At 37.6% G+C, this 17,645-nt stretch overlaps 1 protein-coding gene across 1 annotated transcript in view; it reads left to right on the top strand.

Moving 5' to 3' along the window:
• LOC127455661 (cystic fibrosis transmembrane conductance regulator-like) overlaps positions 1-17,645 on the top strand; it is a 53,357-nt gene that overhangs the window by 35,096 nt on the left and 616 nt on the right. Inside the window, 13 exon segments of the mRNA XM_051723686.1 lie at positions 1,439-1,525; positions 2,185-2,896; positions 4,163-4,324; positions 5,068-5,323; positions 5,425-5,504; positions 5,948-6,098; positions 7,358-7,585; positions 7,917-8,017; positions 12,550-12,777; positions 14,156-14,311; positions 14,424-14,513; positions 15,991-16,163; positions 16,421-16,526. Coding sequence (XP_051579646.1) covers positions 1,439-1,525; positions 2,185-2,896; positions 4,163-4,324; positions 5,068-5,323; positions 5,425-5,504; positions 5,948-6,098; positions 7,358-7,585; positions 7,917-8,017; positions 12,550-12,777; positions 14,156-14,311; positions 14,424-14,513; positions 15,991-16,163; positions 16,421-16,526 — 2,530 coding nt within the window.

Below are 17,645 nucleotides of genomic sequence, written 5' to 3'. Positions count from 1 at the left end.
TCGCTCTGTCCGCTCGGTGCACGGAGAACCCCGCGGGTTCGATGGCTGAATCTGGAATCTCTGCAGATATCCAAGTTTCTGTAAGGCAGATAATGCAGCAGTCCCTTGTCTCTCGTTGGAAAGAGATCCACGCTCTCAGCTCGCAGAGCTTGTTGTCCAGAGACTGAACATTTGCCAGTAGAATACTGGGTTGCGGGGGTCGATTTGCACGACGTCTTACTCTGATGAGAATGCCGGCTCTATTTCCTCTTTTCGTTCTGCATTTCCGCGGCCGGGCAGCCCAGACAAAGGGCTCCGCTGGCGTGTTAGTAAACAGCGGGTTGTCATTGAGGAATTGGAAGTCCGGTTTTCAGTGTGCAATTGCAGAACCAATGTCCAAAAGTGTTTGTCTATCATATACAATAAGGCAGACAACATCCAAGACAAGAAACATAAGAACTGTAAACAAAAACCAAAAACTGCAATGTTGTGTCGGAGCTCACAACGCAGCAGCCATACTCGGCGCCATCTTGAGTCCAAATGTTAAGCCTTCATGCAAGCCGATGGGCTTAACATGTCACATGTGAACAAGCTGATTGGCTCACAGATAACAAGTTCAAAGAACATATCAGCTTGCGCCACATAGAGTTAAATAGCTGAACTTCAGTCATTTAGCATGGTATATATTAGGCTAATTTGAGATGAGCAAGTTCTGTGCAGAACCAATAATAGGTGATCACTGGCAGGTGCATGCTGGTTAGAAATCTGTCGGACTTGCTGTGATGTCATGGCAACGGATGTTAAAAATACTCTTGCGAGACCGAAGTGGCCACAGTTGTGGCAGCCAGGTGTCGCAGTTGCTTTTTACCAGCTTTGCAAACTGCAAGCACAAAGGGAAACGACTTGCTGACGACACAGCATAAAGATCATTGGCTTAAACAGTGTGATGCTTTGTTGTCTTTTTATTCTGATGTCATGTTTTTAGTGTATAAATTGTGTGTGATTATTCCCAACACTCTGAATGTGTGAACTCAGTATGGAATATGTGAATGTTATCATATTTCTAAAATATCTTAAATAGGTGTCAACTAACAATGGATGAAAAAAACACGGCTTTTGGGGGGAATTAAATAACTGATGCATTGGGTGACTAGTTCATCATATTCATTTTCATTTAAAAGCAACAGAATTTTAATTACATCCACTTTATCTGCAACAAAGCACATGAACTTGAATCACGCTATATCTGCCTTTGATCTCGTAGATGGCTGATCCACTACGAGAAGTGAGAACTGTCTGACCTGATAGCACTTATTTCACTCGGTTCTCTGTTATATGAAAATTCTTAAATAAAGTATAACAGTTAGGCTCTGAAATCTGATTATTTTAAAAGATAATTAAATACAATTATTAGAAATAATTGTTAAAATATTAAAATACCATTATTTTATCTACACAGGGCTGTATATAGAGATGCTGATGTTTACCTGCTTGATGCACCTTTTACTCACCTGGATATTGCAACAGAAAAAGAGATATTTGATAAGTATGTATATTACATTATTTTTTGGCATAAAGAGCCAAAAAAAAAGCTTTGTTTTCAGCAGGGATTGATTGATTTTACTAGTTAAAATATTAATATACCACCCAATTTATATCATATTTAACATTGTGACTTTGTGGTTTTGCTTTTTGACTTTGCTTACTTTTGATTTGGTAGCTTTAAGGGGCCATTCAGACAGAACACATTCTTGCACTAAAAAAAGCTAAACGCAGCACAACGAACAGAACAAAATACAAGTGTCTCAAGTCGTTATTTTAAAAGTGCTTTTTAACTTGAGATGCCGTCTAAAAAATAAAAGCGAGATGCGGTGCAATGGTCCAAGATGTCCGTCTAGCACATTTTTATATAGAAAAACAATTGAAAAAAATAGTGCAGATGAACACAAAACCACGTTCGGTGTGAACGGCCCCTTAGTCTGCACCACTAGATGCTTCAAGCTGACAGATTAATACGTGATTCAAGGAATTAGCTCATTTTAGCCTTCCTAAAGCAAAGTCCAGTCCTGAATGGTGACTTCTTACCAATCGAAGACTAAATCAACCAAAGATGACAACCCATTCTATATTGTAGTTGATCTTAACTTTACTGTGACATATAACCTCTGTGACTTATAAAATTGTCTTGTTCATGTCTTTTCTCAGATGTCTATGTAAGCTGACAGCCTTCAAGACGCGTATCTTGGTAACCAATAAGATTGACCACTTGAGGCGGGCCGATAAGATACTACTGCTCCACAACGGTGAAAGTTTCTTCTACGGCACCTTTTCCGAGCTTCAGTCAGAGCGACCTGATTTCAGCTCTTTGCTTCTGGGTTTGGAGGCCTATGACAGTTTCAGCGCTGAGCGTCGTTGCTCCATCCTCACAGAGACTCTCCGCCGTGTCTCGGTGGATGAGAGCGGAGGCATAAGACCTGAGCATCCCTCTTATCGTCAGGTGCCCCCCTCCAAGCCCATGTACATAGATGAACAAAAACCCTCAGTAATCCTGAACCCTCTCGGAGCAGCTCGTAAGGCATCCTTCATTCAGGTACCAGAGGAAGAGGTACGACGGACGTTACCTGACCGAAAGTTCTCCTTGGTACCTGAGAACGAGCTAGTGGACGAGTCCTTCATGGGGAGTGATGTATATCATAATCACGGAGTGCATATGGCAGGTCAGAGAAGACAGTCAGTGTTAGCCTTCATGACCAACTCAAAAAGCCAGGGTCGACATGACCAACTTCAGTCATCTTTCCATCGACGGCTCTCTGTTGTGCCACAGAGTGAACTGCCATCTGAGCTGGACATCTATACCTGTCGCCTGTCAGACAGCACCGATGACATAACTCGGGTCCTAGAGGAAGAGAACATTGAGGTGTGGAAAAATCTGGCACTTCTACCTTACTTTTATCAAGTCTCCTCTCATTAAAGGTGAAGTGTGTAATTTCTGCGCCACTAGTATCAACAAACAGAATTGCAAAAAGATTTCCCGAAAATTCCCCCATCTTCCATGGGTTGGACAAACAGATTGTCCTGCTCCAAACTCACACTATTGGTTGAGATAGTATTGCTATGTCGGGCTGGTCAAGGTGCTCAAACAAACAGAACAATGTTTATATAGCACCACAGAGCCATATTATTTACATGTTAAGGGGAAATCAACCTATAAATGGCTTTCTTTTGGTTTTTCGCTGCATTTTAAGCTGGGACAAATGTATATTAACATTGAAAAAAATTACACACATCACCTTTGTGTACCCAAATATGAAAATTCTCCCATCATTCACTCAACCTCATGCCATTCCAGATGTGTATGACTTTCTTTCTTCTACTGAACACAGATAAAGATTTTAAGAATTTGTTCTTAAAAGGATAGTTCAACCAAAAAAGAAAATTTTCTCATCATTTACTCACCATCGTGTCATCCCAGATGTGTATGACTTCTGCTGAACACAACAAAGATTTTTAGAAGAAACTTTCAGCTCTGTAGGTCCATATAATGCAAGTGAATGGCCAGAACTTTGAAGATCCAAAAAGCCTATAAAGCAGCATAAAATGAAGGTGGTTAAATCTATGTCTTCAGAAGTTAAATGATAAGTGTGGGTGAGAAACAGATCAATATTTCAACATTTTTTACTATAAACCTCTACTTTCACTTTCACATTTTTCTTTTGTTTTTGGTAATTCACATTCTTTGTGCATATCACCACCTACTGGGCAGGGAGGAGAATTTACAGTAAAAAAAAAAAAAAAAAGGGACTTAAATGTTGTTCTGTTTCTCCCCCACACCTATCATATTGCTTTTGAAGATATGGATTTAACCACTGGAGTCTTATGGATTACTTTTATGCTGCCTTTATGTGATTTTTGGACATTCAAAGTTCTGGCCACCATTCACTTGCATTGTACGGACCTACAGAGCTGAAAGTTTCTTCTAAAAATCTTTGTTGTGTTCAGCAGAAGTCATACACATCTGGGATGACACGATGGTGAGTAAATGATGAGAAAATGTTCTTTTTTGGTTGAACTATCCTTTTAAGAACAAATTCTGTTACACTTGTGTATATTAACATATTATTTTACATTATATATTGGTGTTGTCCTTAGACTTCAACTTAATTTATTTTGCTTTTCTTTGTAGGCAAGCTTAGTTGATGAAATAGAGGAGGCATTTGAAACAACAAAATGGAACACATATGTCAGATATGTGTTGAATAACAAAAGTCTTCTTTATGTTTTGATCTTCATTCTCATTATTGCTGCAATTGAGGTAATTGCAATATTTGTTGTGTATTTCTTGTGAATATTTTTTGGGTGATAATCTATATGTACCCACCACTGTATTCATAGTCTGTGTATTGGCATGTGCTATTATATACTGTAAGATTATTTTTCAAACTGAAGTGCGTAAACGGAATTGCAAAAATGATCATTGTCAGACAGGTTTTCCGAACCCTTTGTCTTCCATTGGTTGGAATAACAAATAGTCCCACCCCAAACTCACGCAATTGGTTTAGCCAATGTTGCTGTGTCAGGCTAGTTAGGATGCTCAAAGACACAGAGCAATGTTTTGATAGTGCCACAGAGCCACAATGTTTACTGGACACTTTTCAGAGAAATCAACCTTCAGTACTTATGGTTGTCTCTGCTTATTAACCTGAAATAGGAGATAGTATTTTAACATTGAAAAAATACACAATTCATAATGTCTTTTCTTCCCATACCTTTTATTTTAGGTTTAGTAATCATATTTCTGTCATATGTGTTTTGAGGTTGCAGGTTCTGTTGCAGGGATTTTTCTTATAACTGAGTAAGTGTTTTATTCTGTACCTCATTTTGTCAGGTAATGTAAACTAGCAGTAGCTTGACAGTAGCTGTCAAGGACAGGCACTGTTGAATTTTGTGAAGCTTCTTATGATTCATTTGTCTTGCAGGCTTTAGTTGTCAACCACACTTCAGTAATGGTATAAATTGTATTTGTATCAATCCAAAAATATTGCATTTTCTCTATTTTCTTGCAGTGAAATTTGGAAAGAGGAGCATCACCGGTCTGACCCAAATATGACAAAGCATTCCAATATTTCATTACCTGGAAAAAACTATGCCATCATTGTGACCCCCACCAGCAGCTATTACATTCTCTACATCTATGTAGCCACATCAGAGAGCCTCCTGGCTTTGGGATTCTTCCGGGGTCTTCCGCTTGTCCACACCATGATCACAATCTCCAAGAAATTGCACCAGAATATGTTGCATGCTGTCCTCAGGGCACCAATATCTGTGCTCAATCCCATGAAGACAGGTCAATGTTCTGTTGGGCTAGAATAAATAGAAGTAAACTTTGTTAACACAGCTCCTTTTCTTTACATCTTTATTATTAGTATCCTGCTGTCATTTTTGCAGGTCGAATCATGAATAGGTTCACCAAAGACATGGCCGCAATAGACGACATGCTTCCTTTGCTCATGTTTGACTTTGTCCAGGTTTGTGACTCATCTGACAAACATTTATTGTTGTAAGCATTGCTTAAAAGATGGGTTTAGTTTAGCGTTGCTCAGTCTTGCATCTGCTGATCTACGTGTACCAGCCGAGTTTAGTTCTAGCTCTGATGATCAATACTGTACACCTGAATCAGCTAATCATAGGCTGAATCCAAATTCATGTATATAGTATACCAGATCAAGATTAAAGCTGATGTGTGTAATTTTTTCAATGTTACAATAATTTTTTTCACATCCCAGCTTAATATGCAGAATCAACTATAAGTAATACACTTTTAGGTTGATCTCACTGAAAAGTGTAATATTGTGGCTCTATAAATGTATCTAAACAACTTGAACCGATGACATAAAATAACTTTGTAAAGTTGACAAATTCATTGCACTGGAATATGTATAGTCTTTAGACTTTATTGTTCTTTCTACAGTTGACTGTGGTGGTGGTAGGATGTATTCTCGTGGTGTCCATCGTGCGGCCATACATATTTCTTGCAGCTACTCCCCTGGCTTTCATCTTCATTGTGATGAGGAAGTACTTTTTGTGTACAGGTCAACAGCTAAAGCAGATGGAGACAGAAGGTAAGACCAGATAGGGAGCGTTCTTTGCATGCAGTTGTTAGATAAGTTTTTTGCAGGCTAATAAGCAGTTGGAAAAGGGATCCCTGACAGACTTGTGTGCGCATGGTGTACCTCTTTGATTGTAATGCTGAATGTGCTAGTGTGTGGCTTGCTGCCAGGGATGTGAAGGCCAGTTAAACAGGGCACTGATGGTAGATCAGTGCTAGGTCCGAAAACAGGGGAGGAGCAGAGGATGTATGAGTCAACCAGAAAGGGAAAGGATATCTCAGAGGAAGTGGCATTGGGCGTGTGGTCAGTGCTTTGTCTCTCCCACCAATCAATCAACTATGGCCAATTGCAGCAGTTGGGGTGTCATGCACCTATTCTGTTTTGAGGGGTTACTGAAGGAAGTTCTAACTCTCTTGGTGACTTAGGCAAGATAAGACATGACCAAAGAAATATAGTTGAAGTCAGAAGTTTACAAACACCTTAGCCAAATACATTTAAACTCAGTGTTTCACAATTACTGACATTTAATCATAGAAAACATTCCCTATCTTAGGTCAGTTAGGATCACTACTTTATTTTTAAAATATGAATGTCAGAAGGGAAAGGAATGTTGCAAGGAAAGTCGTGATGAATGTGAAAAATGTGATGATTTGTGATATCGTGGGTAGCTGAACATGTGGATTAGTTAGCTTTGTTTATGAAGGCCAAAGGACAGAGGGCAGGACTTTTATTTCTTCCTTCCTCTTCCTGACCCCTTCTGCTATAGGACATTTGTGGCACAGATGATAACAAAATACAGTAAGCACTGAGATTTACAGTTAAAGTGATAGTTCACCCAAAATGAAAATTCTGTCATCATTTACTCATGCTCTTCCAATCCACTATTACTTTTTTTATGTTAACCACTCTTTGGCATATAATTAAAAGTGAAAGGGGACATGTTTTGTCAAGCTCCAAAATGCAAAAGCACTATAAAAGAATCATGAAAGTAGTCCATAGGACTAACCGATATATTGGTGAGGCCGATAAATTGCTGATCAATTTTTAATTAGAGGCATTGGCCGATACATTTTTCCCGATTACTTTTGGGAGCCGTGATGATACTGAGAATTACTAAAATGGGATGACTAAACAGGTAAACCAGGAGAAACTGCCACCCTGCTCGGCATCAGCCATTTAAAAATTTATCGTTCAATCATTACATGAATTTACATTGTTGACATATATTTATTTTCCTCTATGTTAAGAAATGTTTTTTTTTCCTTGTTCAGCTCGGAGCCCCATTTTCTCACACCTCATAATCTCGCTGAAGGGTCTGTGGACCATAAGGGCCTTTGAACGGCAGGCCTACTTTGAGAACCTGTTCCAGAAGGCCATGAACACCCACACAGCCACCTGGTTCCTCTACCTGTCAACCCTACGATGGTTCCTCTTCCGGGCCGACATCATCTTTGTATTCTTTTTCACACTGGCCGCCTGGATTGCGGTAGGAACCAACCGTAAGATTGCTCCTCCATTTGTATCTAGGCAAGATATGTGAGAGTGCACAAAACAAGCAGCAGAGCATGTAGATGCCACTGTTTATGTGAGGTTTCTTCATGTAATAAGGGCTCGGTGGGTCCAAAAAGACAATGAACGCTTGATTTAGGGAGTTTTACAGACAATTAATTTTATTAAGAGGCAATTGCAAGCAGTGCTTGGAAAATGCCTTTGAAGTGTAGTACTGAGTCATCGTGAGTGCTGTGGTACTTGGTGTTTATACTTGCTTACTGGTGCATGTGTGTGTGTGTGTGTGTGTGTGTGTGTGTGTGTGTGTGCGTTATTCCACAGAGGATAAACCGGGTGAGACTGGCATCATCATATGCCTGGCAATGCTCATTCTAGGCACCTTCCAGTGGTGCGTTGCCACCAGCATTGCAGTAGATGGAATGGTATGTGCATCTTTATTCTTAGTACACCTAGGAGTGAATAACTAAAAGTAGTGATGCTGCTAACTTAAAGGAATATTCTGGGTTCAATACAAATTAAGCTCAATCGACAGCATTTGTGGCATAATACTGATTACCACAAAAATTGATATCTGGGCTACAACACTTAATTCAGAATTGCTCATCCCTATGCCCTATTCCCTTTGATGACAATTACCCTCTACTGTAACGGTCGGTCAAAACTCACTTTTTAAGCGATTCTTATTGGAAAATTTATTTGGAACGACCCTACAGCATGGATTGTGCTCCCTTCGAAGTGCCCTGTGAAGGTATGATCAGCACTAGTTAGGATACAGCCGGATGCACTGGACAGTTGCAGGGGTAGGGGCATTCTCATTTTAGAAAGCATTTGATTGCACAAGGTTTCTCAACCTCTATGCGACGTCATGGATGTTGTGGATTGAGTCTTTTTAGCGGGAAGAGAGAGACTGCAGATTTTAAATGCGTAGATTTTCTGATAACAAATTTTTTCAATGTTTAGAAGTACACTTGCATATAGATGACCTTAAAGCTAATAGATTTGGACTAGAAGCAGCAAAACTTAAATTTTTATTTCACAGGGTCTTAATCTATATACACTACCGGTCAAAAGTTTTGAAACACTTGACTGAAATGTTTCTCATGATCTTAAAAATCTTTTGATCTGAAGGCGTATGCTTAAATGTTTGAAATTAGTTTTGTAGCCGAAAATATCATTGTGCCACCATATTAATTTATTTCATTATAAAACTAAAATGTAATAAAAAAAAAAAATGTTTTTGAAATTGATGACTTGGACCAAATAATAAAGAAAAGCAGCCAATAAGTGCCCAACATAGATGAGAACTCCTTCAATACTGTTTAAAAAGCATCCCAGGGTGATACCTCAAGAAGTTGGTTGAGAAAATGTCAAGAGTACATGTCTACAAATTCTAGGCAAAGGGTGACTACTTTGAAGATGCTAAAATATAACACAGTTTTGATTTATTTTGGATTTTGTTTAGTCACAACATAATTCCCATCAGTTCCATTTATGTTATTCCATAGTTTTGATGACTTTACTATTGTTTTAAAATGAGAAAAAAAAATTATAATAAAGAATGAGTAAGTGTTTCAAAACTTTTGACCAGTCGTGCATATACCAAGGATTAGACAGGGAAACAAATAGAATAATATTAGTGTAGATGCCATTCACTTTAAAGCAGAGGTATATAATATGAGAAGTGTTTCCGTTCAGGCAGACCTGATTAATGCAGCATAACTATGGGTTGAGGTATAAATTAGGTGTATGCCTGGCTGAAGAGATGAGTCTTTAGTCTAGACTTAAACAGAGAGTGTGTCTGAGTCCCGAACAAAGATAGGGAGGGTATTCCATAGTTTAGGAGCCAAATAGGAGAAGGATCTACCTCCTTTTGTGGATTTTGATATTCTAGATACCATCAAAAGGCCGGAATTTTGTGATCATAGTGAACAGAATGGATTATAGAGTGAAAGAAGGTCGCTTAAGTACTGAGTGAGCTAAGTACTATTCAAAGCTTTGTAATTAAGAGAATTTTTAAAATTGTATTTTGAACTAATTTATTTATTAAACCTGCAGAACATCCTCCCAGTAATGCATTACAATAATCTAGTCTTGAGGTCATGAACGCATTAATTAATTTTTCGGCATCAGTAACAGAGAGGATGCGTCGTAATTTTGCAATATTTCTGAGTTGGAAGAATGCTGTTCTACAAACATTAGAATTTAGAATTTTTTAGGGACAGATTTCTATCAAACATAACACCCAAGCAGGGCCGTAGCTAGTGGGGTGAAAGGTGGTAATGATTCTGGGGCCAAAGGTGCAGAGGGGCCCCACAGCAAATTCTAAACTGTATTTTATAATAGGAAAAGGGCCCAAAGCAATATACAGTCAGGGGGCCCAGAATACCTTGCTATGGCCCTGCACCCAAGCTCTTAATGGTAGAAGGCGATGTAACAGTGCATTCATTGAGAGACAAATTATTTTCTAGCATCTTATTTCTAGAGGTTTTTGGTCCAATAATTAATACCTCTGTTTTGTCAGAATTTAGTAGAAGGTAATTTGTAGCCATCCAGTTTTTGAGATCATTGATACACTCTGTTAACTTGGAGAATTGGAAAATTTCACCAGGTCTCTGGGAAATAAAAAGTTGAATAACATTGGCATAACAGTGAAAACTAATTCCACGGTTCCTAATAATGTCTCCCAGGGGAAGCATATACTGTAGAAGGAGAAAAGCAGAGGACCTTCTGAGCTCTTCGACACTCCATACTTTACTTCTACTTGATTTGACAATTTCTCATTTACACAAACAAAGTGGTAGAGGTCGGATAAATAGGATCAAAACCATGTTATTGCCTGTCCACAAATGCCAACATACTGTAATTCTGTAATTTACAATAGTGTCGAAGGCAGCACTAAGATCTAAAAGCACTAGAAGAAAAATGCTGCAGCAATCAGATAATAAGAGCAAGTCATTTGTAACTCTGATAAATGACTGAAATTCTTCTTTCTTTGAAAAAATGAACATAGTTGGGAGAACACTCTCTTTTCTAGTATTTTAGAAAATATCTAGTCACCCTTTTATTTAAAAAGGGTGATTTGAGAAGTTAATGGGGCCAATCCGTAAACATTAAAAAACTACGTGTTTTAAAAGTATAGCCACAAGATGTAAACAATATGCTTATCATGATTTTATTGTGATAAAACCACTTACTAACACTTTCTGATGTATCCAATTTTACAGCCTCGTTGCCATGATAACGTAACACTGTAAACCCTAAAACGACCTTAAAAACAATGATTTAAACAACTTTACAGCTAAGATAATGCATGAGTTTTGACAGAAGAATTAATGTAAGTGCTTTTATAAAATTATAAGCTTCACATTTCTGCCTTTAAACCCTCCAAACAGTGGCCCTATTCACTCCATTGCAAGTGCCTTGCTGTAACCTTGATTTTTGCTTTTTTTTTTTAACAAAAGGAGGGACTCAAACACATTTAATTCTGTCATCTTTTACTTACCCTCATATCATTCTAAATCTTTATATCTTCTGTGGAACACAAATGGAAATTTTAGATGAATGTTAGGGATCAAGGAACAGCCTCAGTCACCATTCACTTTCATTGTATGGAAAATAAAATCCAATGAAAGTGAATAGTGACTGAGACTAAAATACTGGCTCCTTTCCTCATCTCCTTTTGTGTTCCATGAAATAAATAAAGTTATATGGGTTTTAAACAACATAAGGTTGAGTAAATGATGATTAATTTAGAGTAGTGTGACAGTAGCTTTTCCAGTAAATGAACTAGTTCAAATAAATGACAAGAGTCCCTGTGCAGAAGTCACAGCATCTTCTTTTTCGAAGCAAGTTATTTAGTTAATTGCTGCTGTTTATTACTATGTTTCAACTCACTGACATAAAATAGGATGTTTTCTAGTTTTATTAGTTGTATTTAGTATAAATGCATTGGTAACACTTTACAATAAGGTTCCATTTATTAACATTAGTCAACAACATTAGTGAACATGAACTAACAATGAACAATACTTATACAGCATTTATTAATTTCAACATCTAGTACATTTGTAAAATTATAAATTGTATACAGTATGTTAACATTAGTAAATTCGCTATGAACTAACATGAACAATGAACATTTGTATTTTATAAATGCTGTAAAAAATATATTGTTAATTATTTGTTTATGAAGTCTAATGCATTAACTAATGTTAACGAATGGAATCTTACTGTTAAGTGTTAGCTATTTATTTTATCAATGTTGTTCTTATTCTACTTGTTGAATGTCATACTAATTGAGATCTTTATTGTTTTGTGCCACTAAAACAACTATGACTGCAGAATTAAACCATATCTTATTAGTTATAATATATTATTATATGATATACAGCATAGTTTTATTTTTAAAAAGCTTTCCTTTCATAAATAGATTCAAAGTATTTGCTAACTACTTTTGAAAAGAGTAGCTTGACTGTAATTTAGCTACACTGTACCCCCACACCTAGTGACGTACAGTAAAGTCTTTTTTGTTTTTCTGGGCTGTTTTTCTCACTAAAATAACTGCATACCAGCTTGTTTTTTCAGTTGTACTAGAGTGCAGAATTTGTCCTGTTCTCAAACACTAAGAAAAATATTGCCAGAGTGAGTTTTTTTTCAGTCAGTTTTCCCAAAGTGCAAAACTGACGGGGCTTATCAAGGTGCAGGACATTTTGTTTTCCGCTCAATATACCCCAGTAGAATAGTGACAATGATACTAATACGCATATGTAGTGGCTCTTTATTTTTGCCTGTGGCACACACACACAGACTGTAACTTTGTGCACACTCATACTGCCTCCCTAAGCACACATAAACACATAGGTCAAGCATCATTTAAAGGCTAAACAAACCACATGCAGCTTGGACTATGGTGTACCTGATTACATCATAACCCCTCTAATCCTTCTTCTACCAGATGCGTTCTGTTGACCGGGTGTTTAGGTTTATTGACCTACCATCCGAGACACCCAAACTGGACCGAAGCAAAGGCCCGGATCTGATTATTGAGAATGTAGATGCTCGGCCTGACACAAGCTGGCCCAACCGCGGTCAGATTGATGTGCGGAATGTTACGGTGAAATACTCAGAAGCAGGTCACGCTGTACTTAAGAACCTCTCTTTTACTGTGGAGGGTGGACAGAGGGTACGTACAAGCCATAATTGTTTCAATTCCCACACTTAAAGACATAGTACACCAAAACTTTACTCACATGTTACAAACCCGGATGACTTTCTTTCGTCCATGGAACACCAAAGGAGATGTTAGGCAGTATGTTAGTCTCAGTCACAGGGGAGTGTCCAGATTGGCCAAATTCTAAACTATGATTTGTCATTTCCCAAGTCGGAGGCTAGCCTTCAATAACACTAGGTAGAACCTCGTTGGTTTAAATTGAAGCAGGAAGCAGTGTCAAGGAATTACACTGGGAAACACTGCGTACAGTCATTCTAAATGAAATATGGCTTAAGCGCACACTGTAGATCACGCTGCATGTCACATCCCGAGGCCACGACACTGAAGCGCACCTGTGAAGCATGCTTGACAAAATCAGGTGAGGGACCATTTCACTATAATTCAACGGCTCAGTCTCGAGGAAGTTCCAGAATGGCTAAAATCGCATAGAGCACCTTTAACTAAACAACATTCCACTATTGAAAATTCTGAAAATGTACTTCTCTTATTATTATCATTCCTCTTCTTCTTCTTCTTATTATTATTATTATTATTATCAGGGACATGGTGTTCACGCTTCATGCAACCCTTGAATGAGACAGTGTCCCACATGGGACACCCCAGTCATAAAAGTCTGGACACACTACTGCTCAGTCACTATTCACTTTCATTGCATTTTTTTTTTTTTTCCCATACAGTGAAAGTGAATGGTGACTGATGGTGTCATTTTGACTAACTTCTCATTTTGTCTTCTATGGATGAAAGAAAGTCATACAGTTTTGGAACATCCAGACAGTGATATAATTGTGACAGAATTTTTATTTTTGAGGGAACTATCCCATTAAATTCCTAATATTTAAAACAAATGTAATTATTAATATTATTTTTAATTTTTATTTTTATGAAAATGCATGCTAACAAGCAAACAAGGTGGTTTTGGCTTGTTTTACTGCATACATATGTTCAAATTAGGCATTTTATAGGTCAATTGTCTCTAAGAGCAGTATTACCATAAAGCTTAAATTGTGCTTTGTTTTTAATAAGTAACATATTTTGGAAACAGACAGCAGATTTTGCTAAAGTGTAAAATTCTCATTTTGCAAATCTCTTATGTGTTTAGCCTCATAGATGTCAGAGATATTATTTGTGTTCTTTGTGAGTTCCTTTGATGCATTTTGTATGAAATCCATGTAGGAAGTACATACAGTAAGTGGAGTCATCCAATACAATAGAACGTGTTACATGTATTGCTGTATATTTACTCCAATATCCACAACATGTGAAGCTGATCTTCACAGTTTTATTGTGAAGTTTGAGGTTAGATTGATTTTGATCTTGTGGTTTTCTTCAGGTGGGTATCTTGGGCCGAACAGGTTCTGGGAAGAGCACTCTGTTCAATGCTTTCATGAAGCTGGTTTACACAAATGGGGACATCTCCATTGACGGAGTCAACTGGAACAAAATGCCGCTTCAGAAGTGGAGAAGAGCTTTCGGTGTGGTGCCTCAGGTAACTTTGAGTACAGCGGATGTCTTCTCTTTTACCTCTTCTTTCACATATTTTGAAAACTTGATGTCTCTCACGTTTTATTTTTGAAATGTCTCCACCTAAACCACCACAGAAAGTCTTCATCTTTACGGGAACATTCCGGATGAACCTGGACCCTTATGGTTGCCATAGTGATGAGGAACTGTGGCAGGTTGTTGAGGAGGTGGGTTTCTTTGCTACAGGGGTCCAGAGCAATGATCTTGGCTTGAAGCCAAGTAGTTTGATGACCCTTTTTTGTTAGTGCAATTCAGACTGAAGCAGCATCGTCTCTTCAGCTGTTGGTATGGCAACACTTTATTTAAAATATGTTTAATTTCAATACAAGGAGCCCTTTCATTGTTCAACATCAAAAACTGATTTGTCATTTAATGAAGGCCATACATTAGCTCTAAAATAGGATGAAATGTGCTGGAAATATATTAGTGTACATAGAAAATGATTAAAAATCAAGTGTATTATTAAAGATCAATTTGAATGTGAATTACTAAATTAAAGCTGAAGTGTGTGATTTCCAATCACCAGTTGGGAATGCAAAAGTAAACATCGTTTTCAAACAGCTTTTTCAAACACTCTCGAACAATCTGCCATCGATTGATTAAATAGATAGTCCTGCCCCAGACTCACGCCATTGGTTAAGTCAATGTTGTTGTGTCGGGCTGGACTAGGAGTTGCACAGACTAGTCAACTACAGCTAACGCAGACAACACCGTCAGGCGATCACCATGTGATTTAAAAAACACATCTATAGGAAAAACATTGGGTGTGAAGCCCGGTGGCTCTGCACTAAAAGGCAGAGTGGCTCAAATTTAGGCTGTGATGTTCTGTTTGACTCGCATTAAAAGACGCACATACAGAATGCACTTCAGAACTTGTGTTTCTTTACTGTGTTGCTCTGCTCAACATGCAACGCATTAACGTATCAACAACAATCTTATGTTTATGCATTCTCCATATCTGTATTGCACATGCGCATAGCATTGTTTCAACACTGATAGTGTTCAGAACATTCCATAGGCTACTCTGATAAAGATGATACACATGCTATGGTAACCTGCAAGATATGCAAATTGGCCTTCAAATACAACCTGTTCGCTCCTTCAAGAACATGATTAGGCAACAGTTAGTAAAGCACATCAAGTTGAAGACCGATGACCGGACGGAATACATCCTGACTGTCAACTGTGTGTTCGGACATCAGACTTGGATGCTGTTCGTTTCTTCAAGAATGTGATTCTGCGACAGTTTAGAAAAAGTTGGAGTCAACTGACAAGACAGAATGCATCCCCAATGTAGTCTGCACACTAGATCCCGTGGCCAGGAATTATGTCATGACTAGTCTAAATCAACACAACTAATGGGCTCAACTAGACGACTATTAAAACTCAGTAGTCGTGCAACCCCTAGGCTGGAGAGGCTGCTCAAAAAAGGCACAGTGCTTACAGTTTTCGAGGAAATCAACTAACAAATGTCTTACTTACAGTATAGTTGTCTCTGCATATTAAGCTGGATGGGAGAAAGTATTTTAACATCCAAAAAGTTACACACTTCAGCTTTAACTACAGATACTTCCTTTTCTCCTATTCTGATCATTTTTGAAAGAATTGGATGAGCAATGATGTCACTGCTGTGTTTGTGTATAGGTTGGTCTCAAGTCCTTGATTGAACAGTTTCCTGATAAACTGGACTTTCAGCTGGAATATGGAGGCTACGTACTGACTTATGGCCACAAACAGCTCATATGTCTGGCTCGCTCCATCCTCAGCAGAGCTCGCATCCTCCTTCTGGATGAGCCTAGCGCCCACCTCGATCCAATGTGAGTACCAACGACATTAATAAAAAATGAATACTTAAAAACTGGCTAAACATAATTGAAGCCGGAACAGGTTATCTTTGTTTTAATAATTAGTACTGAAAATAAAAAAGACAAGCAAATAGACTATAATGAATAATGGTCTTCTATCTATAAAATTCATGCATGTTTTGAAAATAAGATTTTGACTATTAATCTAACCAGACTGATGATTTTATGGAAAGTAGGCAATGGATGCTGAGCTTTGTCTTTTGTTTCAGAACAATAAAGGTATTAAAGAAGACACTACGGCAGTCTTTTTCCAAATGCACTATATTACTGTCTGAACATAAAGTGGAACCACTACTTGAGTGCCAGTCTTTCATGGTAAGGCTCTCCATTTACTTTTACCATCAACCCTGCTCATGTCAATTATTTCCTAATTTACAATTATTATTCATATTTTTTAACTGTTAAAAAAACTGTTACGATTTGAAGTTTGCATCCAGATGGAAAAATGGAGGTTGGCATAAGTTAAAGCTGCTTTAAGTGACTTCTGCACCAATAGTGGCACCCAATGGAATTGCAGAAATAATAAGAGTTTACAAACAGGTTTCCCAAACACACCTGCCGTCTTAAATTAAAACAGGTAATCCCACCCTGAACTCATGCCATTGGCAGAAAGCCATTTCAAAGTTTTCTTTTTGATTGGCTTTTGGATCTTCAGTGATATCTGTCAGGCAGTGGAGATACTTCATAAGTGGTATTCAAAAAATAAATAAATTAATTTCCTTTACAGTAGCTTTAATTTGGTGGCAGAAGTTAAGAAATTAAAAAAAGACTTTTAAAGGAATATTCCAGGTTCAATAAAAGTTAAGCTCAATCGACAGCATGTGTGGCATTATGTTGATTACCACAAAAATAAATTTTGACTTGCCTCTTCTTTAAAAAAAGCAAAAATCTGAATTCAAGTGAGGCACATATAATAGAAGTGAATGGGGCCAATCCGTAAACGTTAAAATACTCACTTTTTTAGTTTAGCCACAAGACCTAAACAATATGTGTTAACGTGATTTTAGAGTGATGAATCACTTACTAACCTTTTCTGTGTAAAGTTTTAGCCAATTTTACAACTTCGTTGCTATGACGATGTAATGTCAACAAACCCTAAAATGACTGTAAAAATGACGATTTAAACAAATTTACAGCTCAAATAATACATGAGTTTTAACAGAAGAAGTAATGCAATTTTTTTTTTTTAATTATAAGCTTCACATTTCTGCCTTTAACCCCTCTAAAAATTGGCCCCATTCACTTCCATTGTAATTGCCTCTTTGTAACCTAATTTTTTTTTTTATATTTTTTTAAAGAAAAGGACGGATGAGTCAAAATTATTTTTTGTGGTAATCAACATTATTCCACAAATACTGTCGACTGAGCTTAACTTGTATTGAACCCGGAATATTCCTTTAACTGTCATTTAATTTAGCTGTATTAAAAACTGTA

Source organism: Myxocyprinus asiaticus, chromosome 18 (genome assembly GCF_019703515.2).
Source record: "Myxocyprinus asiaticus isolate MX2 ecotype Aquarium Trade chromosome 18, UBuf_Myxa_2, whole genome shotgun sequence".
Classification (NCBI taxonomy): Eukaryota; Metazoa; Chordata; class Actinopteri; order Cypriniformes; family Catostomidae; genus Myxocyprinus; species Myxocyprinus asiaticus.
The sequence above is the reverse complement of the archived record's forward strand: the minus strand, read 5'-3'. Positions and strand labels throughout refer to the sequence as shown.